This window comes from Balaenoptera physalus, assembly GCF_965194825.1.
Source record: "Balaenoptera physalus genome assembly, chromosome: 14".
Taxonomy (NCBI): Eukaryota; Metazoa; Chordata; class Mammalia; order Artiodactyla; family Balaenopteridae; genus Balaenoptera; species Balaenoptera physalus.
The window spans coordinates 87,732,083-87,757,915 of record NC_138893.1 but is presented as its reverse complement, the minus strand read 5'-3'; the positions used below and the strand labels follow the sequence as shown (position 1 = coordinate 87,757,915).

The window sequence follows — 25,833 nt, the reverse complement described above, 5'->3', positions numbered from 1 at the left end:
CTAGGCTCGCAGGCTTCAGTAGTTGTGGCATGTGGGCTCAGTAGTTGTGGCTCGTGGGCTCTAGAGCGCAGGCTCAGTAGTTGTGGCACACGGGCTTAGTTGCTCCATGGCATGTGGGATCTTCCTGGACCAGTGATTGAACCCGTGTCCCCTGCATTGGCAGGCAGATTCTTAACCACTGCGCCACCAGGGAAGTCCCTGTTTGTATTTTTAAGTCATATAAGTACTAATTCCATACTATTAGAAGTTTCAAGCATTATGCAAATAGGAACCACAAGGATGTACATTCCTTCTTTGGTTTCACATCTTTGTATGTATGTTCTTATCATTGTCATCCTTAGTATAGAGTCGTTTTGGGGTTTCAGAAATGCCCCCAAGGTTATAAAATTGCTCAGTCACTGAACAAAACGAGCTTCCTCCTCAATTTTTTCTCATGACATTTATAAAGGCTTTCTTTAAAATTGACAAAGTGATTTCACAGACAACACATATTATCCTTAATCAGTCCTCACAGGAGTATATCAATGTCATTTTACAAAGGAAGGATGAAGTCCAAAGAGATAATGAGATGCTTTAATTTTCACTTCTGACAGGAAACCAATCTAGGATTAAAATCCCAGCCCTTTATTTCCCTTCCTTGGACATCTCCAAATCAAACAAGTTACGGATATATCAGATCTGTATAGTTTGTTGCCTTTTATTTGGATTTACAATCTTGAACAAACATTTCAATTGAAGATTTAGTTATATTCAAGTACAGTTAGCCTTGTGTTGTTAACATAGCACTACTTTAAATAAGTAATAAAATAGATGTGTTAAAATCATTTCATTATCCATCTATACTTCTATAGTTATATGAACCTGAAATGTTCTATTTGAGGTATTGTCCTACTTTATCAGTTCATTCCCTTGCAATTACCATCTTACAGTCGTACCTGTACATGTCAAGGAATTGATCCAGAGACTTGCGGAGCTTCCTTCTCTTTTGGCTGTTCTTGGAGTATGTATTTCAATGGCTGCAAATTTGGTAGAAGCCCAAGTCCTAGAAGATTTAGAATTGATCCAAGTTCTCCCTTACACGTAAGTGTCCTTTTTACTTATGAATTGCACAATGAATATATAAGTACATTCCTTTAAAAAAATTTTTTAATTGTAAAAAAATTAAATATTAACAAGTAGTGACAAAATAGTAACTATATGTATATATATATATGAAAATAGTTTAAAATTCTAAATAATTTAGGTAAAGTCTTTAACTATCAACCCAAATTCCAATTGTCCCTGGCTCCCTCCTTCTTCTCCCCTAACCCCAAAGAGAATCACTGTTTAAAAAAAATCTAGAATTTTATACCCAGCCAAAGTAGGAAGAATAAATAAAGCTATTTGCCAACATTTCAAAGACTCAGTAAGTTTACTACCCACAGCACTACTATGAAAGAATTACTAAAGGACGTAATCCAGAAAGAAGATATATGAAACCGGAACCAATCTGTCCGGAACACGAGGCCATGGTGAGCAAAGAAATTAGTCAACCTTACTGTTAAGTTTAAATAAGTTGAGTACTTACATTTTTTAATTGAAATAACAATAAGTATAATTCAATACTCTTATCAAATCAGGGGTGGGTAGGTAGTGGGAGGGGGGTGGGGCACCTATATAAACTAAGTGTGGTAATGTTTTGTGCTTGTTTGGAGTTGGGAGGATTTAGATACTGATTAACTCCAAGATCAGTGTTTTTCAAACTTTGTGCTGTGACCACGAGTAAAAAACATTTTATATTACAAACAACTATACAGACATATATATATATTCAAGTAAATAAATAAAACTATCACAAAACAATACTTCACCTTATTATATGTAACAAAGATAATATTTAGATATTAAAAAGCTAATATATCCTATATAGTTATTGCTGAGGATCACTATGATTCAGTAAAATATTTTTTATGAAATTTCATTTCTCTTTTAAATGCTAGTTTTGACCTACTAAACTGATTTCATGGCCCACTAAAGAGTCATGACCCACAGCTTGGAAAACACTGCTCTAGATATTGTCAGAAAAACATATTTGAAAAGTGTATGTTTAAAAATTTTTTAGATGAATATGAATAGAATTTATAACATTTGAACTAGTGGTGGAAAAAAAATCCATTCATCAGTCAGCAAAGTTAGTTTAAAAAATCATTAGGATACAGGATAAATAGGAATTGATAAAACAGCAGGAATTTATCTAATTGTATCTATAATACAAGGAATATAATATACAAGGAAAGCTCAGAATAAATAAATAATCCCTTTAAAGAGGCAATCAAAATTATTTGGTTTTTCTAGAGTTCCCATTTACTGTAATAAACGAAGGAAATGACTCTAGACAGAGAACTATCTTTTGCAGATAAAGTACCTTAGAAGAAATCTAACAAGAAGTTTATCAGAACTTTAGGGAGAAAACTATAAAAATTACTAAAAAGACATATAAAATACCTGATAATGAGAAGGTACCATGTTCAAAGGTCAGAACACTTGATAATGAGATGTGAATTCTCCCTTAAAATTAACCAGTTTTTTTTTTCCAAATAAGTATCTGATAAAGCTGTTAGTATACAAATATATTATTTATATTGACATGACTGTTAAATTTTTATTCTATAACAAATAACTCTGTTATATAATGAATGTAAGATCAGTTTTTGCTTATGGTTATTATTAACAATGAGTAACGTTTATGTAGTGTTTATAATACAGGAAGAAGCATTCCTCTTTCCAGGCACTGACAAATGGCCAGTGAAGCACAGCAGGCAAGGGAAAGTGAGGTGCATAAAGCGACCTTGTAAACCATGTCAAGAATTTTGGAAGATCATTGAAGAATTTTAAGGCGGAGAGTGATATACTTAAACTTTTCTTTTTAAAAAGGGATCTTTCTGGCTGCTCTGTGGATTGGAGTTGGCCAAAAGTTGGTATAGCAAGATGGGCTAGCTATGAGAACAGTCCAGGGAAGGAATAGTAGTGACTTAGAATATGGCTGTGACAGAAGAAATGATAAGCAGTGGTTGTTCTGGAAAGATTTTTTTTAATTAGGTACTATTCCTTGACATAGGATATGCTGAAACAGGACCAGGTTTATAGAAGGCAGAGTATTAATTCAGTTTGGATGCATTGGCTTGGAGATTCCTAAGAGAAATCCAAGTGAGGCTGTCAGGTCATTAATAAGAACCTGAAGCTCAAGGGGTGGTCTGTGGGCCAGGTGGTAATTGTAGGCATTGATATGGAGAAGATGGTCCTAGAGATGAAGTACAGGGTGAGAAGGGCAGAGGGATGTAGGTGTGAGCCCCATTAGGTAAAGATCTGATAAGAAATCTCTATCCGATGTACTCATTCATTCTAATGAAACCATTAGAAAGTCAGGATTTTTACAATATGAATAAAGAACCTACATTCAAAAATGATACTAATAATCATCTATTTAAGTTTTATTTAATTAGCTTCTATTTGCCTACTTCATTTCATTTCCACATAATAAATGAGATATTCCATAAGATGACAAATTGCCCAGTCTGACTTGTGACACTGAATGATTCTTAATATTCTATTAGCAGTAAAACACAATTACCCCACCCAATATTCCAAGTGTTATAAAATATAATAGTCTTTTTAATAGGCATTTAAATAATAATTCCTAAATTTTCCTCAAATTTATAATTAATGTGTGAGTATAGCTAGGAAGTGTTTTTAAAGTAGGGGTCTGACCTCTCTGACTATATTTATTAAGCTACATTGAGTAACATTGAGTAACAAATACATAATTAGGCAGATGAATGGAACAGAGCAATCTAGATATAGACCCTATATACATGAATATCCTTTTCAATGAAAGCACCAACATAAATGAGTAGGAAACCAAAAGGCTTATCACTGATGCTTTGCAGTTGCCAAGACTGAGGCTTGTTAAAAAGCACTCAAGAATTAACTTCCTATGTCTACATTGGCTTTGGTTTTTATAATAGTCTGCTTCATACCAGAGGTGAACTGGTCCACACGAAGGCTTCCTTCCTGAGTTCTAGGCATCCATCAGATCTCAAATGAGGCAGAAGCCTTCAAACCTTCTTAAATCCTTCATTCATCCTTGCTGTCAGTTCTCCATCACTTGTCTTCCTTAGATGTGACTGATCATTTATCAAGTCTCTGACCTGATTTAGGATATAATCATCTCTGAAAAACTACCACAATGGTTTTCCAACTATTGTTGCCAAAGGCTCCTTTCTCTCCTTCGAACCTCATGCTGTCATCAGTGACATTTTTAATATTCTTGTCATGACGGTTTTCCTTTGAAAAAATCTTACATGTTTCTACTGTCATTAGAATCTAGAATCTTGAAATGGTGTTAAGGCTTCTCCACAGTTCTATCAAATCTTCCTCAATTTATAGCCATTCCTGTGTAGAAAAGAAAACACTGGTTTTAGACAGCCCATTGCCTACTTATTACGTTTGAAGCTCTTAACACAGGATCTGATACACAGTATGTGCCTTATGTGTGTTGCTCTCCCATCTCTGTTATAGAAACTTGTTTCACTGTCAGAATTCTTCCAAGTCTCCACTTGTTAGCAGGAAAATTGTCTTGATTTACTTCAAGTACCCTGTACTATTGAATAGAAATGAAATATGGTTCTTGTTTTTAACAACATGAGCAGTTTTGCAACTTACCTCTAACACCAGTTAGATTTCTCATTAGCTGATAACATAGACTTTTAATTTCAAAAGACTAAATTCAAGCATAACAATGACTAATAGTTTAGATTTTACGAAAACAATCCATATCATTTTCTATGGTAGCTCTTTTATCTGGGTAAGTATGAACCGTGCATCAACCACACATCAGCAATGATGTATAATTCATTTTCATACGTTATATAATAAACTCATCACTCTTCTTAATGTTATTATGAAACAACTTTTATGGACTGTCTCTTCCTATAGGAAAAAAACCTTGAAGATAATTTACAGAGTTTGGCTACAGAATTAGCTCCAATTTATAAGCAGTATGCTCCAGTTGCTTACCAAAACCAGGTATGTTTTGGTTCCTTATACAGTACTCTTAAACATGGTTGAAATTTATATCTAAACAATGTCATTGTTAATAGAAAATTTTTTCAAGTCTGAACTTAATGTAGATCTTTTTTTTTTTTTTAATGTAGATCTTTTATCAGACAGCTTAAAAAATTGTCTAGTGTTTTTTAAAAAGTCTATTATGGCAATTGAATTAAATCTCCAGAGTGACAAAGTTATGATTGTTTCTAGGAATAAAACTTATAAAAGTAGAAATGCATCATCAAGAAAGTAATTGGGAAGTGGTGGAGATGGGGAGATGTTGGTCAAGGGGTACAAACTCCCACCTATAAGATAAATACGACCTGGGGATCTGGTGCACAGCTTGGTGGCTATAATTAACAATACTGTATTATATACTTAAATGTTTTAAAGACATCCTAAATGTTACTTCTACACACCAAATAATCGTAATTATGTGAACGGATTGCAATGTTCACTAACCTTATTGTGGTAATCATTTTGTAATACATACATGTATCTAATCATCACATTGTACACCTTAATCTTACATATGTTGTATGTCAGGAATACCTCAATAAAACTGAGTTGGTGGAACACATTGTTTTAAAAAAGAAAATGAAAAGACAACCACAGATTGGGAGAAAATAATTGCAAATTATATATCAGAGAAAGGAGAAAATAAGTGTGTAAAATACCTAATTTTAAACATAATCAGGGAATTCCCTGGCAGTCCAGTGGTTAGGACTCTGTGCTTTCACTGCCGAGGGCCTTGGTTCAATCCCTGGTTGGTGAGCTAAGATCCTGCAAGCAGAGTGGCGCAACCAAAAACAAAAACAGAAACATAACCAGAAGTCCATATTTTAAAAATATTTAATAAAAATTAAAATATTTATTTGTATTATCTTGAATAACAAGCTCTCTGTTAAATTCCAACCTTTCATTTAAAAAAGTTATTAACTTACTTTCTATACTGGTTCATGAATATATATGTACATCTACTTTTTATAGACATTGAAAACTGGATAAATGATCAAAGCACTGTATTTTTCTTTCTTCCTAATGAAATATTTCAGGCTACTGTTCTTGTTTATCCACCACCAGCAGGTATTAATGCCCTCACCTTGCCTTCAGTAATTACCATTTTAATCCATGTAGTCTCAAATTCTTTACCCTGAATATTACTAAACTAGACAATCACTAAAATAATATACTGTAGTGTCAGATATCTCTGAAATTATAAAGTGTAATTAACTCATAAACTTTGTCAGAAAGTGAGTTTTACTCTTTGTTGAAGGTGATTCTTTCTATCTCTTAAAACCGTGGGTCATACTTTATTTTTCAGGTGGCGCTTGAACACGTTGCTCAAGAATGTCGGCTTGGCAAGAAAGAAGGTCGTCCTTTCTCTGGGGTCACTGCTTGCCTAGACTTCTGTGCTCACCCCCACAGGGATATTCACAACATGAATAATGGGAGCACGGTGGTATGTACCTGGGTGGCTTTTGATTCTAAAGGCTCCATCACTGTACGCTCAAGCTGAGGTCCTTAAGGATGATTATTGTGACAAATCCTATTTTATGTCTGTTCCACATAGTATATATCGATAGTGCTCCCAAAAAGTTACAGAACCAACCTGAAATACTTTGTTGAAAGTCTTGAATTATACATTTAATTGTGGTAGGTTTGTTGGGTTGTAGAACTACATGATTATTCGAAGCAACCATTCTGTGCTATCAAACTGGTAGGTAGGAAGTTAAGCAACTTAATGTTTCTTGCCATCTGTACTTCAGGTTTTTTGTGAGGGAACTGTGCCAAATTTACCATCCTTTTTATTAATATTGGTTCTTAGTACTAGTTTGTAGAAATATTTAGAAGAAATATTTGCACGTATATGTGCATACTATGTTTATAGCCATGAAAAGAATCACATGCCCATAGCAAGAAGTCAATCAAGATAATCTTAAATTAAGGAGAAGACCTCAGGAAAAATCATGCAATAGTCCTTTTATAAGGGAAATGAGTTTGCTTCAAGTAGTTATCTTCTTACCTAGTAAAACAGATTAACAGAGAGTGATTGCCTCTATTTCTGCACTACACCATTTTGGCCTCTTAGAAGACATAGCTATGATTATTACATTTTGATTGGAAGTGTACAGTCTGATCCATCAAAAGGCAGCCTTCCTTCCTTATTTGCTCAGTGAGGTCTATCAGTAACAGATTAAGGAGCCAAAACAACTTTTTGCCTATCACACCTTTTCACTGATGTTGACTATGGTCTCTGAGACCAATGTTATTTCCAAATGCTGAAATTTTATAAATCCATCCAGATGAATCTTAGCCGAAGAGTGTTTCAACATCATGCTTGGCTAGTACATTTTATGTGAGTTGCTTCATTAGAGAATATTAGTGATCAGGTTAGATTAGGTTCAAAGTCAAACTAAATTTTAGTTCCTCTTCTCATGTTTTTGTTTTTTGTTTATAATTATTTAATTATTTATTTATTTTTGGCTGTGTTGGGTCTTTGTTGCTGCGTGAGGGCTACTCTTCGTTGCGGTATGCGGGCTTCTCATTGCGGTGGCTTCTCTTGTTGTGGAGCATGGGCTCTAGGCGCGCAGGCTTTAGTAGTTGTGGCACACAGGATCGGTAGTTGTGGCACACGGGCTTAGTTGCTCTGCGGCATGTGGGACCTTCCCGGACCAGGGCTCAAACCCGTGTCCCCCGCATTGGCAGGTGGATACTTAACCACTGTGCCACCAGGGAAGTCCACATTATTTAAATATTAAGAAATAGTGTGATTTATAAGCTAAAGTAATATCTTTTTATTAGTTAATATTTAATATGAAGGTAGTGAACAATTTAGTGACTGTTCCTTAACTTAGGCAATGAAATAAGATGGAATGTAACAAAGAAGGCAATTTAAAATATTATAAAATGCATAAACATGTATAATATGTACTTACAAAATCAACTCAACATTATACTGGTCTGCTTACAAACAGTTGATAAGTTATTCAAATTGAAAAGCATTGAGTGGCTTGATATATAAAATATTTTTCCAAAATGACTGAATATACCAGCAGTAACCAACTGAAAACAGTTCCCTTTCACAATGGCAACAATAAGAAGGTAGGAATAACTATTATGAATGTGCAGGATCTCTAGTTCCCATTTCATGTTTTCTTCCTATCAGGTCTGCACTTTAACACGAGAAGATAACCGCTCATTTGGTGTTATTCCTCAAGATGAGCAGCTGCATGTACTTCCTCTTTATAAACTTTCAGACACAGATGAGTTTGGCTCAAGGGACGGAATGGAAGCCAAGATCAAATCTGGGGCCATCATGGTCCTCGCACCCCACCGCAGAAAAAGAACACGATTTACTCAGCCAGTTCCTCGTTCTGGGAAGAAGAGAGCAGCAATGATGACAGAGGTTCTCGCACATAAGATAAGGGCTGTGGAAAAGAAATTTATTCCTCGAATCAAGCGGAAGAATAATTCAATGACAAACAACAGTAAGGCTTCATCGCTGCCACTTTTAGGTAAGGCTTATTGAGCCTGCTAATTTTCTGTGCACAACTTTCACTGGCAGTTCGGTTTGCACTTGTCTTTGCATCTTATTTTTCTTTTTTATCTTTGCTACTCTCTTAGGAGAGAGGCATTATGAAAAGAAAAACTTTAGATCAGATATCTACCAATCAAGTTAGCTAATTATTTTTATATAGTTTGTTTAGAGTTTAAACTAAGACAGTGAATATATTTCTACGTACTTGCCAAAATTAAAAGCCAACAAAAAGGTGACCCATCAGTATTTCTTGGTATTTTTTTCTCTATTTATATTCTTTTTTTTTAAAAAAAGCAAAAACGAAACATGTTCTTATTGTTTGTTCCCCAGCTATTTTGAAGCAAAGCCCCTTCTCAGCATACATAAAATGACATCACTTCCTTGAAGTCTTACTTCATCAGCTTTTTTTTTTCTTCATCAGCTTTAGCATCAGTTTAAGTAGTCCATTCAACAAATATTACTGCGCACTACTTTGAACTGTTCTAGGTATCGGAAATGTAGCAGTGAATAAGAGGGGACATAGTGCTGTGAAAGAATTCCATTTGAATAGGGTTGTCAAAAAAGGATTCACTGAGAATGAGGCATTTGAGTAAAGTCCTAAAGGAAATGAGGATCAGCAATATTTTTATTTGGAGAAATAGCATTCCAGGTAGAAGAAGTGGCAAGTGCAAAGTTCAGGAGACAGGAATTTACCTTGAATACTTGATGTAAGCAAAGAGGCCAGTATGGTTGGAGCACAGTGTGAAATGGGGAGAATTGTAGGATGTGAGATCAGAGAGGTAAGAGGGGCATCTGAGCAGTTCATCTTGGGCTTTGTAGATTGCTGTCAAGACTTTGGCCTATATTTGAGTGAGAAATAGAGAAGGGCTATGATCTGACTCAAACCTAACATCCCAGTTACTGGATTGAAACTAGAGTCAAGTGGGGTAGAGAATAGACTAGTAGGGTGATCATAAACAGGCTATCCTAACAACTCAAGAAAGAGATGATGGAGCTTGGACCAGAGTGGCTAATGAGGAGGACAGGAGAAATGTCTGATTCTGGATGTTTTTAAGGTAGAGTCAATGGGATTTCTTTTCTTTTCTTTTTTAATTACTGTATTTTATTTATTTATTTTTGGCTGTGTTGGGCCTCCGTTTCTGCACACAGGCTTTCTCTAGTTGCGGGGAGTGGGGGCTACTCTTCGTTGCAGTGAGTGTGCTTCTCACTGTGGTGGCTTCTCGTTGCAGAGCACAGGCTCTAGGCACATGGGCTTCAGTAGTTGTGGCACTTGGGCTCAGTAGTTGTGGCTTGCAGGCTCTACAGTGCAGGCTCAGTAGTTGTGGTACACGGGCTTCATTGCTCCGTGGCATGTGGGATCTTCCTGAACTAGGGATCGATGCCGTGTCCCCTGCATTGGCAGGTGGATTCTTAACCACTGCGCCACCAGGGAAGTCCTGGGGATTTCTGATAGATTTAAGTCTGGAGTGTGGACCAAAAAAAGTGTCAAGATTTACCCTGATGTTATTGGCTGGAAGAAACTGGAAGGATGGTTAAACCACCAACTATCATGAGGAAAGGAGGGAGAAGAACAGATTTGGCAAGATAAAGAGGGAAATCAGAGGCCCACTTTTGGACATGGTAAAAGTTCGAGACACCTGTAGACATTCAAGTCTAGATGTTAGGTAAGCAGTTGAATAAGAGTGTAATTCAGAGGAACAGGTTCAGACTGGAGATAAAATTTAAGAGGTCAACTGGATAGAGATAGTATTTGAAGCCTTGAGTGTGAATGAAATCACAGAGAAGGAGGTGAAAAAGAAACTTGATCGAGGACAAATCCTGGGAATTTTCAATTTGTAGAGGTTTCAGAGATGTGGACGAACGAGCAAGAGAGGCTTAGACTGGGAAGGTGTGGTGTGGTAGGTGTGAAACCACAGAGAGGAGTGATCAGCCCTGTCAAATGCTGCTCCTGTGGCAATTGAGAGGAAAACTGAGATTTTATCATTACATTTGAAGACGACTGCTAGAGCAGAGTCTGCAGAACAGTGGTGAGAATGAAGGAAGTAGGTTTATAGGGAAATGGGAGAGAAATGGAAGACATGCATGTTGGCTATAAAGGGGGTCAACTGAATGGAGTGAAGGTTATAGAGTTGAGGTTTTTTTCCTTAAATGGAAATTTAAAAAAATGTACAAAGTGAGTGAATTACATAATGAATTCCACTTCCCTCATAGGCTCCTAGTTTAAAAGTTTTCAATACATAGCCATTCTATGTCATCTATACCATTACCCAGACCACATGGGTATGAAAATATAAAGATATGACTTGTGCAGTTTTTTGGTGTTTTCTTTTTTTTTTTTTTTTTTTGGTAACAAAGTCATATCTTACCCACTGAATCATCTTTTATGTGTCACTAAAAGAGAAGGAATCTTTATACCCACAATACCTAAAACAAACAAAAATCAGATAACGTCTTAATACCAATCAGTGTTCAAATTGCTCCACTTGTCTCCTAATTGATTTTTTGTTTTTTACATTTGGTTTGCTTAAATCAGTATCCAAACGAGGTCACACATTATATTTAGTTGATATGTCTCCTATACCTTTTTTTTTTTTAATTTAAAGCTTGCTTTTCCTCTTTTCCCTTGTTTTTTCACTTTTCATTATAGCAGAAACCATTGTCCATAGAGGCAAATTCAACTTCAATTAAAAAAAAAAATTACCATGGCCAGAACAATATCTGTGATTTATATACTCCTATTTCTTCACATCAGGAAGTACATAGTGTTTGGTGTGTCTTTTTGTGATGTTTGGACTAGGCCAGGGGACTTCCTCAGAGGCCCAGTGGTTAAGACTCAGCACTTCCACTGCAAGTGGTGCGGGTTCGATCCCTGGTAGGGGAACTAAGATCCCACATGCCGCATGACACAGCCGAAAGAAAAAAGACTAGGTCAGGTGTTGTTAACCTAATTCACTGATTATAATGTTCCCTAACAGCTTTCTACCTAATGGTTTTAGAAACACTTATGGTCATATTACATATTCTTTATTTCATTAGGAGTTTGTCATTCTTTTTCCACTTTTTAAATCTTCTTTTAAAAAGAAATTGTCCTTGTAATAACTTGTTAATTCTGAGGTATGGGTGATTAAAGAAATCAGAATAAATGCTTAGCTATTTGCCTTTATTCACCAGTGTTAACAATACAAGTTCCCAAGCATCTTCCAGTGTGATCAATTGTTTTTCTTTTTTTTTTTAATTTAGTATCATTTTGAACTTATGTTTTTTTTAACATAGTTTATATTTCAATGCATATTAAGAAGGTTTTTTTTCCACTATATTTGAAAATGCTTTAAAAAGCTTCAAATTCATATGCTTTTATTCAAATTCCTGTCTTGGATCAGTAGAAACACTTCAAGGTGGCTTCTGATTCTTTTGTCATGACCCCGATTGTCTTTGATAACTTCCTTAGTTTCTGTTCTGACAAGATGTTCCAGGTTCCTCTTATGTAATCCTGCCCCATATCTAAAATCAGCCATTCCTCCAAGGAGCCTAAAAAATAAAAAAACACTATTAATTTAAACTGACATTCAAACTAAGAATTACAGTGTATTCTTTAACTTCTTTGATTTTTATATTTTTAAGAGAAGTTGTTTGTTTAAGATGAGACAACTGACAGTGCAGACATTTATATAACACTGGGAAAGATTCAATAGAGATAGTGAAGAGGCAAGGCAAGGGACAATTATCATTCCTTTTTGCTTGTAGTTCCACTTTACAGATAATTAATTTAGGTTTATTTTAAGATTCATATATCTGGTTCCATGCTGCTTGTTAACAGCAGTCATAACATTTTCATCTTTGTGTCATTCGCCAATAACATCTTTACATGCTCTACTTTTATATGTGTATATATATATATATATATATATATATACACCCTATTAGTAGCCAAATGCACAATATTTGGCCTAAAACTTCTTGTCCTTTTGTAATATTACCCATGAAAGCTTTTTTACAGGTTTTTCCAATTCAATAAAAGACTCATCATATTTTAAATCTTTCCTTCCTGTGAGTTGTACTTTGTTGACAACTTAACCTCTATAATAGTAGATGCAGCCACAGATAGTAGCACAGATTTTTTGACATACCACTCCTTGGGTCCTGTATGTAAGTTCTCTTTAGACATGAGAATTATTGTGTCTCCAGGTTGTATTATCTGAGGGAAAATTGCAGATCTTCTGAATTAGATAAATGTTTACTATTAAATTAATTATTTTAAAACAAGACAACTTTACTTTTGCTATTTCTTGGTGCTTAAAATCTACTGCTTTTGCCTTGCAAACATTTTATTAGAACATCAAAACAGGGAGCATGTCCTCAAGGAAAATGTTTCCATTTGATGTTAGGTTTGTGTGGATATGTCAGAGCAGACGGCCCACCTTTTGTCCAATGTCATAATAATGATCTACCTACTTTGTGAGAAAGAAACAGAGCTTAAATGCACTTGTTCTGAGGGGTAGGAATAGCTTATTTATGTGACTTTTCTTTGCCTAATAATTAACTTTGCCAGTTATGATGCTTTCATTACTCAGAAATCTTTATAAACTGTTACTTTCTTTAACATTTTCAAAAATGAGATCATGCAATACCTAAAATGTATCTAAACAGCTCTTTGGGTAGTGAAATATTGCTCTTGGTCACCATATTATCACTTGCACTGTATTCTGATGTATGGTTTTAATATTTACTTCATAGCCAATCAGGTCATTTCCAATATCTTACCATTTTAGACAATGGATATCCTTCTGGCTAAATTTGTGAACTTATTTATGATTATTTCCAAAGTAAATAGTTCTTTAAGAAAAAAATATTGGGTGAAAAAGCATACCTAAACTACCTACAATTTTTAACGTGTGCATATGTCAGGCTTAAAGTAAATAGAACAAAGCTGGCCAACATTGCCATCATCAGTGTTTTGTTCTATTATTCTTTGTACTTCTCTTTAAAAATACTGTTTAAAGACAACAACTACCAAAAGTAGTTTGTATTTATCTTCACATTTGGTGTCCTTTTCTCTGTTTAGGGAATAAAACAGAGACTGTGCAACCTGAAATAAAAAGTGAAACTGAACCCCACCTTATCTTCAAAGGTTCGGACAACACTAAAACCTACTCACCGACCCCATCCATTCCTCACCCAGTGAAAGAGGCAAACTTAGCTCCAGGCTTCTCCTGGTCCCCTAAGACTGCTTCGGTCACAACAGTTCCTTTTAAGAACGATGCATCAGTTTCGTACGGGTTTTCAGAAAGAGGTAGCAATCCCCACTGCACAATGCCTTCTGCGAGACACAGTGGTGCTAATGTAGCTGCTGGGGAATGTGCTGAAATTGCACAGCCTGGTGAAATGGTTCCTCTTTCCACCTTGTCTACTCCCATGACAGATTCCCTGGGTTATTCTGAGCCTCCCACTGGTCCATCTGAGCAGCTAACTTGTAATCAGCCAAACCAGCAGCCCCCATTCATCCCTTCTCCTCATGAATTTGCTTCTTCTCTGGCGGAAGAAGACGAGCAGCATTCTGAAGCAGATGAGCCTCCATCAGATGACCCCCTATCAGACGACCCCCTGTCACCTGCTGAGGAGAAACTGCCCCACATTGTTGAGTATTGGTCAGACAGTGAGCACATCTTCCTGGATGCCAATGTTGGTGGGGTGGCCATAGCGCCCGCCCACGGCTCTGTTCTGATCGAGTGCGCCAGGCGAGAGCTTCACGCCACGACTCCTGTCGAACACCCCAACCGGAATCACCCTACACGCCTCTCTCTTGTCTTCTACCAGCACAAAAACCTGAATAAGCCCCAACACGGTTTCGAACTAAACAAGATTAAGTTCGAGGCGAAAGAAGCAAAGAATAAGAAAACTAAAGCCTCCGAGCAGAAAGACCAGGCAGCTAACGAGGGTCCTGAACTGTCCACTGAAGTTAATGAATTTAACCAGATTCCTTCCCACAAAGCGTTGACATTAACCCATGACAATGTTGTCACCGTGTCCCCTTATGCTCTCACACATGTTGCGGGGCCCTATAACCATTGGGTCTGAAGGCTTTTCTCCCCTTCTTAATGCCTTTGCGAGTGCAGTGTATTTTTTCAAGGTGCTCTTAAAAGAAAGTCATGTTGTCGTTTACTATATCTTCATCTCACCCATTTGAAGGCTGAGGTAAAACAAAAAAAAAATGGGGGGTGGGTATTTCTTAACTGTGACTATATTTTGACAATTGGTAGAAGGTGCACATTTTAAGCAAAAATAAAAGTTTTATAGTTTTAAATACATAAAGAGATGTTTTGGTTAGGTGTTAACCTTGGTAGAATCACTCAGTTTGGTGCTTTAAATTGTTTACTATGAAACGAGTCATTTTTAGAGGATTTTAACAGGTTCATGTGCTATGATGTAAAATTAAGACACGCAGTGTTAACTCTACACAGCTTCTGGTGCTTAACCACATCGACACAAAAATAAGCTGAATTATTATTTCATGGTGCCATTGTTCTAACATCTTCCAATCATTGCTAGAAACTCGGCATATTCCTTTGAAATAAACCAATGAAATGTTTTCTCTCTTAAAATCTCTCTCCTGTATAAAATAATTCATTATTGTTGGTGATGGTTGGAGGCTGTTCATAAATTGTAAATATATATTTTAAAAGCACTTTCTATTTTTAAAAGTAACTTGAAATAGTATAGTATAAGAATCCTATTGTCTGTTGTTTGTGCATATTTGCATACAAGAGAAATCATTTATTCTTGCTGTGTAGAGTTCCATCTTGTTACCTGCAATATGTATTCTAATCATGTATATGGTTTGTGTTTAAATGAGTCATTTCTCATTCAAAGATTAGCTACTTATATAAAATAGTTAGGTCATGTAAAAATGATTAATTCTCTCTAAAATTGGAATTAGGAAGCATATTACCAATATTGATTAACTTTTCTTTGGAACTAAATAAGAATGGTCTCTTCTGATTTATTGAACAACAATGGCCCTAATTTACTTTCACCCCAGCTTTCTCAATATAATCCATGAAAGGTGTTTCCAAAAGGAGATGAGACATAATAGGATTCTGAAGAGTCAAATGCTTCTAAAGTTTCAAGGTGATAAAATACAAAAATTAAGTAGCAAGAACCTTATCTACCCCAAATTGCCTTATTCATTCTGAAAGTCATTCTGGTCCAGAATAAGAATAAATTTCCTGTAGAAATCTTTTGAAAATAAATTCCCTATCATCGTCATCACACCCCCACACACACTGTAAACAAACAGTAGGAATGGTATTATAAGCATGGTTTGTCCATTAAGAGCTAATCCAAAGTAGTTCATCTAAGTATATTGTTCTGGGGAAATGTTAACTCATGTTCTTCTAGGTAATGGGAAAATAGGCATTCCATTTACTTTAGTCCCCCCCCCCATTATTTTTTCCCATTACTTTATTGACTCATTTTATAGCAAAACAAAAGTAATTGCCCAAACAAAATGTTCAGAACAAGAAGAAATTTCAATGAAATACTTGATTCTGTTAAAATGCAGAGGTGCTATAACATTCAAAGTGTCAGATTCCTTGGGAGTATGGAAAACCTACTGGTGCTTCTCCCTTGGAAATGCCATAGGAAGCCCACAACCGCTAACACTCACAATTCTGGTGCAAAAGCAAAAGTTCCAACAAGCTCTCTAAAGGAAAACTCATTGTAACTTATATTAAAATAATATATGGTGCAAAGTATCAGTTTGAAGCTTTTGACTAATTTTGAATAAAGGAATATGAAGGGATTGTAAATAACAAAATGTCCATTGATAGACTATCATCTTGTCAAGTAGATTTCTGCTTCTTGAATATGTAAAATAGAGTAATTCATTGACTTGTTTTAGTATTTTGTGTGCCTTAGATTTGTTTTAAAACATGTATATTTTTGTGAGCCTAAGGTTACTTATACATATAAGTATATAAATAAGTGATTGTTTATTGTTTCAGCTGCTTCAATAAGATATTACTAGTATTAGACTATCAGGAATACACCCTTGTGATATTTTGTTTTAGAATTTAGGCCTTAGCTCCCACTAGAAATTATTTCCTCACCAGATTTAATGGATAAAGTTATAAGACCCTTTATCCATCCACCAACCTATACATTCTTCCATTCAATTTTTATTGACTGTCCCCCAAATTTAAGTATTAGCTTTTGTTTTTCTTTGTCACCACCCATGACATAGTAAACTTGAAGAATTAAAATCCTAAAAGATAATCTAACACATATTTTTCAAAAATAGCAAATTTCCTTCAAAACAATCCATTGTGATACATCTGCAGCAATTCAAATCAGTTTGTCACCAACTTTAAATAAATTCCTGAACAATCTAAACTTGAAGCACCAATGTTGACTTAGGGGAATATTTGGATTTGTGAAGTTAGTTGCAATTTACCAAAACAAGTACATGAAAATACCCTATCTCAACTAAAATATTTCCATTCTGTTATTGTAAGTAACACCATGAATGGCCTGCCTCAACTGATAACCCCTTGGTGGGACCCACATATGATTCCTTCCTTGTTGAACTCTATTTCCTAAATTACACAGTGTACCATCCCGTTGTTTGCCCTGTGACTTTTTTTTTTTTTTTCAAAGCTCATGCTTATTCAGTGTCCTGCAGCATTGTGATTGTATGCTGGCTATACTGTTTTTAGAATGCTCTTTCTCATGAAGCAAGGAAATAAATTTGTTTGAAATGACATTTTCACTCAGAAAACTGGTCATCTAACATTATTTCTACACTTCTGTTATGTTTTACTGTACTATCACCTTTTGTTTTACCCCTTTTATAGCACTCGTTGGGTTTTCAATATTCTGCCTTTGTTCATGGTATGATAATTGAATTCATTGATACTTGACTCCCAAGTTAGCCCAACCTGTTCATAGTAGTTACAAAGTTACCAACTATAATGAGAGAATAATTCCTACCTGTTGTAGAATCCTACAAAATGTCATGCTGCCCTTCAAAATCCTGCTTCTAATGGATCTCAGGCCATCGATGAAAAGTTTTTCTTGTGCTTGTCAGCCTCACCTACATCTTTCCAATTCATCCACAAAGTACCAATACATCATGTCATAAACCTGATTGAAATATATTATTGGAAAGTGAGGCTAGCTGAAAATGTTTAACTATAGGTAAATTTTTGCAACATGTTAGCAAAATGTTTGCATCTTAAATAACCTTCCATAACTTTATTATGCAATCTGCATGAGGATGAAACAATTTCATTTGTTAAATATAGAATTTCAACTAGATGAGATTCATAAGCAATTAGACATAACCCCACTGCATAGTTAATTGAATGCATACCCCTGTGTAAATGAGATACTGGCTTAATTCATATGAAGTAACCTACTTTCTAATGTTACTACTTCGGTGGACTCCTACTGATTATCATTTATTTCACAATAGCATGTATGAAAATCACCCCAATCTATTTAAATTAGTCTTCTTAAAACAAATTATATCTTTTATCTGGAACAAACTTTTGACATTGCATGACAACTTCCACTGAATATGGGCACAACATTTCCTTTGAATGTGCCAAGTAAATCAGTAGCTGTATGTGACCTTTAATATATAGCTACCTTCTATTTCACAACTTCTTGATGCATGGAAATCTTTTTTGTCTAGATTTAGTACAACTGGGAATTTTGATCTTTTGTAGAAATTTTTGATGAGAATTGTGAAATAAGGTAATATAGAGGCCTCTCACAGCCCTGGAAGACACCTTAGAAGACATACAATTCAATCACTGGAGCCCAGACAGCAGATGTGAGTGTCAATGTGCAATTATGTTTGTAATTAAAATTTAAACAGTCAAATGAAGGCCACTTTGTGGTTAGGAGGACTGTAGGAAAACAGACTTGATCTGCTCACCCACAGGGGATTTTATCGCTGCGAAGTAACCTTAGTTTTGGTACAAGTCAAAAATAAAATGGCTTTGAGTTTTTTTCTGAGTGGTTCAGGGAAAGAATTTAAGTGACATTGGATCAAGATTTCCCTGCCTGCAGAGTTTTGTGGGCATTGTGTGGGAAATCTAGATGACTTTTACCTATGAAGCTGTCCTGTTAATTCATCTCACAAAATGTGGCAATAGTCCTATTTGCTATTTCAATAAACAAATATCAAGTACTGATAGAGTAAAGGTTTTTATTTCCCCTCGAACAAGTGTTTGGCATATATAAGGAGTTAGAAAAGACTGAATGGTTGGAATAATAGGGGAAAGTATATTTCTATTGTACATACTCCCTAGCCATAGTTGTACAGTCTATTCACACTCTTGCCTAGTTGGCCTCACAACTAAGTCCCAGCATAGTTTATTTTGATGGGACTATCTATGAGTATTAGAATAGTTTTGTTGTGCACAGCTCCTAAACTTGCCCATAAATGTATCGAACTTGTGTAACTTCAATGTCAGTGGTTGTGGCACACTTAACCAAGTGATAGAATCAGTGCTCTGATTTCTGAAGAAGTCTGGATTTATCTAAATCAAATTATGCTCCATGTTGAGCCTTCTTCTAACAGGTTTAGAAAATGATGCCAGGAGCAGTCCCTCAGAACTATCTGAGAGATTGCCTCCTGGGCTTGAATTCCTCAGAAAGTTCTCTGAATAAAACACAATTCTCAACTTAAAAAAAAAAAAAAAAAGATGCCATCCACGGCTCTGGAATACAGTTTGGAAAGAATCAGTATGTCCTTTATCAGAAGTGCAATTTGTGTATTTTCTTAAAATGTTTTGAGAATCATTGGGATCTTTGCTTTTCTCTAGTGTATAAAATAAGAGTGTAAGTTCCTCTGTTAATTTTGGAGATGGTGGAGCTCGCTTTTATGCAGGACATCACTTTTCTTGTCCACAGTGAACTCTACAAACTTTTAATTCTCTGCGTTCCAGGACCTGAATGACTTTGTTTCAATGCCAGTTTCTTCTGGGCACCCAATCAAATACCATTGTTCGCTTCAAAGGGCATGTGTTTTGTTCCTTCAAGTAATCCAAATGTATTTCTAATTTTGCCACTCCTCATTTTCCCTTCTTCTGTAAGGGCACCAAAATGTGTTTCTCTTTGGCTAGTATACAATGTTTAATATTTCCAGCTTTAAAAGTCTAACATTAATCTTTTCTTTGTTGGTTGTACTCCTTTCCCATCCCTACTGTGATGTCCGTGACCCTGCCTGGGTCATAAATTTTCTTCTAGTTTGTTCAGCCATAGATGTCCCTTAAATTAAAGCAAAACTTAGTCTAAGATGGAAATGTTATATATTAGTCGATTTAACCCATTTATGTGTGAGTGCAACTTTGGAAACCCTGGGGTAACAGTATAAACCTAGTTTTCCTAAAAATTAAAAAAAAAAAAATTTCCTAGCAGCTGTTATGAAAGGCATTCTCTTGTCTCATTCATCAGGAAAAAAATCTTGCAACTGTCAGAAACATTTTCATTTTTGGAGAAACTATATTGGAAAGTAAATCGGTTTCTTCTCCATTTGGCTAGGCATAAACTTATCATCTTTGACTAGAAACTCTGCTTGTTATTATTTTTCTTTTCTCATTTTACTGAAACTACAATGTCACTAAGTGTACTTTCATTCTTTTTACAGTTTTTAATCCTCTTTAATTTTCTTTAAATTAAAACTATTGCTTCCACCCTCTCTGTTCTGTCTCCATCCCCCATGTCCCCTACACAAACACACAGGGTTCATTTTAAGGATAGCAGTGATCTGGCTCAGGTTGTCTTTTCCTGTCTTTTAAAATTGTTTCACCAATCCTTTTTGGAATAATACCAAAAAGAATTAAAAGCTTTTATTCAGCCCTTTCAGTTAGAGGCAAATTCAGTTTTTAGGAACCCCAGGTTAGCATCAAGTGTTCCCCTTACCTATCCCAGCAATGTTTGACCCTCAACTTATTTATTAGTGTTTGAGTGTTTTACAAAAAGTTGTGTAAGAAGTTATATATTCTAGCACTCTGTTTGGCTCTGCTATTTCTGTATAACGCATCATACTAATTATCAATTATCTGACTGGTGACTTTGAATTATCAGGTGTAATCTATAGCAGTGGTCCCCAACCTTTTTGGCACCAGGGACCGGCTTCATGGAAGACAATTTTTCCACGGGGTGTGGGTTGGGAGGGGATGGTTCAGGCGGTGATGCGAGCGACGGGTGTGCTGGGGAGGGTGTGCTGGGGAGCGGCAGATGAAGCTTCGCTCGCCTGCTGTGCGGCCCCGGGGTTGGGGACCCCTGATGTATAGAATAGAAAGTTGCTTTTTGTTTGTTTTTTTTTTTTTGCGTGTTTTCCTCCTTATCTCCCAGCTCAATTTTGTGGATGGTTTCTATTTTCTAATGTAAATTTACCCCTTTGGAATTTGGTTGTTGTCAATAATAGGAACTGTTTTATGATCTGGGCGAGAAAGTTAAAAAAATGGACAGAAAGAAATCCGAACAGTTCTTATATAAATCAGTCATCAGAAGCTCTTTTGAGTGCACTAGGGGGACATTAAGGGGCAGAAAAGAGGGAGAATTTTGTTCCTATAAGCAGCCTGCAGGTTCACCTACCAGCTCAAAAGCAAGTTGTAATGTTTCTACTCCCCACTCCATACCAGTTTCTTCTGAAAAATAGCAGCTCAAAATGAGGAACAAATATGGAAGTAAGAAGAATTATAATCCTTGTACTTTATAATCCTTGTACTTGTATAATCCTTGTACTTTATAATGTTTTAGGCTATCAAACTGCTTTCCTATGTGCTGCTTTTTTCTCCCCAACACTGACGGTTGGACAGAACAATGTTCCCATCTCACAGGTGAGGAAGCTGCAGATTGGCAAGAATAGCAAATGGCTTGCTTCAAATCACACAGCAAGTCAACCCATGTGAAACTAAAACAGGTAATATCTGCAGACTGCTGAACACATTTCTGTGCCATAAACTATGACTTAGAGAGTGTTATTGAGTGGAAATTTTGTCAGACCTAATCTAAGAATAATACAAAATCTACTTATTGTAGAGAAAATATGCTTCTGAGGTATTTTGTCTCCACTATTTATTTTAGCCAGCTATTTTCTTATTCATACGTTGGAAGGTCTGCCCAAATTCCTAGGACTTCTGCGTTAGGGCTTAGATTAATGAAGTTTTATTTTTTCTCCTGTAAAAAATTTTTTTTCTTTGTTGTTTAAAGAATGTCCCTGTACTACTGAAACACAGGGAAACCTCCTAAATAATATTTTTAAAGACCAAGGTCAGCAATTCATAATCGAAGTTTAATGTTTTTGTAAATTGAAATGCGATTTTCTTGAAAGGAATGTGCTGGGTAAACTGATTATTTTAGTTCCCAGGCACTCATGGTAAAAATGTAAAATTTTTGGCATCTCTAAGAGATAGCTCTGTCTCCCACTTATTTGAAATTGTTTTGTTTTTTGTTCCACTTTTCCAGCCACATAAAATCTCTGGGTCAAAGATTAAACATACCTTGGCCCAGAGAGTTAAGAAAAATAATGAGATGTATTAGTAAAGTTTTTAGTAAGCTCTTTATAAATATAAAGAGGTAGGAAAGTTGGCCTATTTCATCAGTAGATTATGGGTTACTAACAAAAAACATAGGCCAGACTGCCCTAAATAGTCAAATAACATTTTTGGTGATTCAGTTCAGTAACTGCCTAGCCTCACTAACGCCTCTTTGTGACATTGTAAAATAAATGGCTGATGACATAGAACTTTACAAAACGAGCTCTTAAAAAAACACAAAGATATATGGCCTTTAAAAAAAAAAAAAAACTTTTATGAGATAACATTGTGATAGGTGCTTTGAGAGAATTATTTTTCCAGAATGGTTTTGTGGTAAAAATAAAGGGCAGCTTTTGCATTGTTACGTATGAGTGGATGGTCCTCTTTGGGTTACTACGAAATCACGAAGTGGTCCCTAAAGAGAAGGTCGAAAGACTACTCAGCAGAAAGAAAAGCATTGATTTCTGGTTTCTTCATTTTCTCTTATGATACGTGGTGACCTACCAAATAGATTCACATGCATATCAATATCCCGTTTTGAAGGAGAAGACATTATATTCATCATTAGTGGGAGTAAAATATTCAGATTCTTCACCATGGTGAAGTAGAGTAGTACTAAATTCCCAATAGAGAATTATCAATTTCACAAAATAATATTCCTGTCTCTAGATGACTTTTTCTCCCTTTGGGGTGTATTTACTATTTATTTTGTACCTTTGGTTTTTTCCTTTGGAGGATTTTACCTATTGCCGTCCTACTGTATTAAATATCCCATACATTGAAATAGGTTAGTAAGGAAAAGATTTTCAAACCCCACATATATCCGTTTTTGGTTCTTAACGTAAGGGGGAAACAGTTTAAAGAGAAAGCACTTCAACATGTAGAAGGGAAAGAGATAATCTTAATTATGATGATTTCAATTCAGGATCAATATGTAGTGCTCTGCATACAAGGGAACACTTACTAGCAGTACTTGAAGACTTGTGAGTTGGAATTGCATGTTACTTGAAAGACCTAATTAAGCTAAATTTTGGTGCACAGCAGTTGTACATGATTTCATGTTTATGTAGCAAAATGCTTTGAAATGTACTAGTTTTGAAACATACATGTAAGATAGTTGTGAAAAGTGTCTATTATATTTTCCTGTGTGTCTCATTTATTTAGAGCATAAAGTTTCTTTTTTTTTTTGATTGTTCTAACTGAATAAGGCTAAATGAATACTGTAATTGAAATTATATTTTAAATCTTTGTCATGAGTTTTTAAAAAAACTATTGCAAATTGTATCATTCCTGATTACACAGAAATTTGTGGGTCGTTTTAAATAAATTTTATACTTCTATTTTGCACCTGGTGGTCTAATTTTTCTTTCCTCTTCAAAATCACATTTTTAAAGTTTAATATCCAATAAAATTCACACATTTTTAACTACAAAGGACTATAAGATTTAATATTTGGAGATGACCAAATGTATGGATTGGGTTCAACACAAAATCAAGATGGCTACACTTATGGAATTCTTATTATGAGGCAGAAACCTTGCATTTTATGTAAACTATTTATCCCCACAGTGATGCTATTAAGTAAGGGCTCTTATCAGCCCCACTTTACAGATCAATTCAGGAGCTTAAAGTGGTTAAGCTCACACCCCTAGTTTTTAGCAAAGCTGTTAATCAACTTGGTTCTAGATTGACTCATGCCCTCCCTTGGATGTATCATTATTTTAATAAAACTTAATCCTGAACACAGTATGCCAACAGTATTTTAAAGTTGACATCCTAAAGTATTTATTGAAACCTGAAATGAAAAAATATATTGACAATAGGTGTTTAGTGATATTCCAGCAAATATCAGAAAAATAAGTTACTTTAAATTCATCTAGTTTGAAGCCTACTTCTCTGTAGCATCCTGGTAGTCCTCTTCTTCCTTCTAGTGATAGAAACAACTCCATTCCCCTCCACCTCCCCTTCCCCACCTCCTCCCCAGGTTTAGCTGGGCAGCTAGAGACTACATTTTCCACGTTCTTCCTGACTGGTTAAAAGGGTGACATGTGAGGTGCTGAACATACAAACAGACCTGGGCAACACCCTAGGGGATGAAAGAATAAACAGCTCAACTAATATCCTTTATCTATATCTTATTTCCCCCACCAGGGACTCGGGACCAGGGATTGAACCCAGGCAGTGAAAGCGCTAAGTCCTAACCACTGGACCGCCAGGAAATTCCTGCCTTTATCTTTTAGATGCTCTTTAGACAACAGCTTGAGTAATATTTTATTTTTTATTTTTTAAAAAATATTTATTGAGACTTCCCTGGTGGTGCAGTGGTTAAGACTCCACACTCCCAATGCAGGGGTCCCAGATTCCACCCCTGATCAGGGAACTAGATCCCACATGCATGCTGCAACTAAGGAGCCTGCGTGCCGCAAACCAAATAAATATTTAAAAAATTTATTTATTTGTCTGCATCAGGGTCTTAGTTGCAACATGCACGATCTGCGTTGCCGTGTGTGGGATCTTTAGTTTCAGCATGTGAACTCTTAGTTGCAGCATGTGGGATCTAGTTCCCTGACCAGGGACCAAACCTGGGCCAAGTCCCATGAGTGATCTTTTAAAACAGTAATCTTTTAAAAACAGATCTTGGGGGGAATTCCCTGGCCGTCCAGTGGTTACAACTCTACGCTTCCACTGGCAGGGCCAGTTCAATCCCTCATCTGGGAACTAAGATCCCACAGACTGTGGTGTGGCCAGGAAAAAGAGATGTGAGAAATTCAATACGTAATGCATGTTGAAAGAAATTTAAAAAGACCTAAATAAATGGAAAGATATTCCATATTCATAGAATGAATACTTTATGTTGTTAATCCTGGGAATGTAAACTGGTGTAGTCACTGTGAAAACAGGTTCGCAGTTCCTCAAAAAGTTAAGTATAGAATTTACCAGGTAACCCAGAATTCCACTCCTAGGTATAAACCCCAAGAGAATTGAAAACAGGAGTTCAAACAAATACTTGTATGTGAATGTTCATAGCAGCATTATTCATAATAGCCCCAAAGTGGAGACAACCCAAAAGATCAACTGACAAATGGATAAACAAAATGTGGTATTATCCATTAAAAGTAATCATTTTAGCTATAAAATCCGATGAAGTACTGATGCCTGCTACAACATGAACCTTGGGACACAATATAGTAAATTACAAAAGCTAGCCACGAAAGGCCGTATGTTGTATGATTCTATTAATATGAAATGTCTAGGACAGGTAAATCCATAGAGAGAAAGCCGATTAGCGGCTGCCTGGGGCTGGAGGGAGCAGGGATTAAGCAGTGACTGTTTAATGGGTAGAGGTTTGTCTCAAGGGAGCAGGCGATGGTGGTTGCTTTTCGTATGAAGATACTAAAAGCCCCTGAATTGTACAACATAAAATACTTAGAGCAGTGAATTATATGTTAAGTGAATTTCATCTCAATTTTTTAAAAAAGTTAGCAGATGCCACTGGATATATCCATTCTTCCAAATACTTGTACAAGAAAAAAAAAAAAAAAAAAGCGAAAACACACAAAATGGCGGAAGGCTTATCGGATCACGTGACAGCCGATTCTTTTCCTTCTCACACTCAGGGAAGCCTTTTCCTTTGAGCTTGCGCAGAGACACAGCCTC

At 35.9% G+C, this 25,833-nt stretch overlaps 1 protein-coding gene across 11 annotated transcripts in view; it reads left to right on the top strand.

Annotated features, from left to right (window-relative positions):
* Positions 1-17,399, top strand: part of TET1 (tet methylcytosine dioxygenase 1) — a 141,225-nt gene extending 123,826 nt beyond the window's left edge. For 10 of the 11 annotated variants that reach the window (XM_082424368.1, XM_082424367.1, XM_082424370.1 and 7 more), the window contains 6 exons: positions 930-1,080; positions 1,425-1,511; positions 4,975-5,064; positions 6,410-6,547; positions 8,255-8,603; positions 13,689-17,399. In XM_082424368.1, coding sequence (XP_082280494.1) covers positions 930-1,080; positions 1,425-1,511; positions 4,975-5,064; positions 6,410-6,547; positions 8,255-8,603; positions 13,689-14,701 — 1,828 coding nt within the window. In that variant the 3' untranslated portion in view covers positions 14,702-17,399. The remainder of the gene's footprint in view (positions 1-929; positions 1,081-1,424; positions 1,512-4,974; positions 5,065-6,409; positions 6,548-8,254; positions 8,604-13,688) is intronic. The other variant, XM_082424371.1, reaches the window with a different exon arrangement.
* Positions 17,400-25,833: the final 8,434 nt, after the last annotated feature.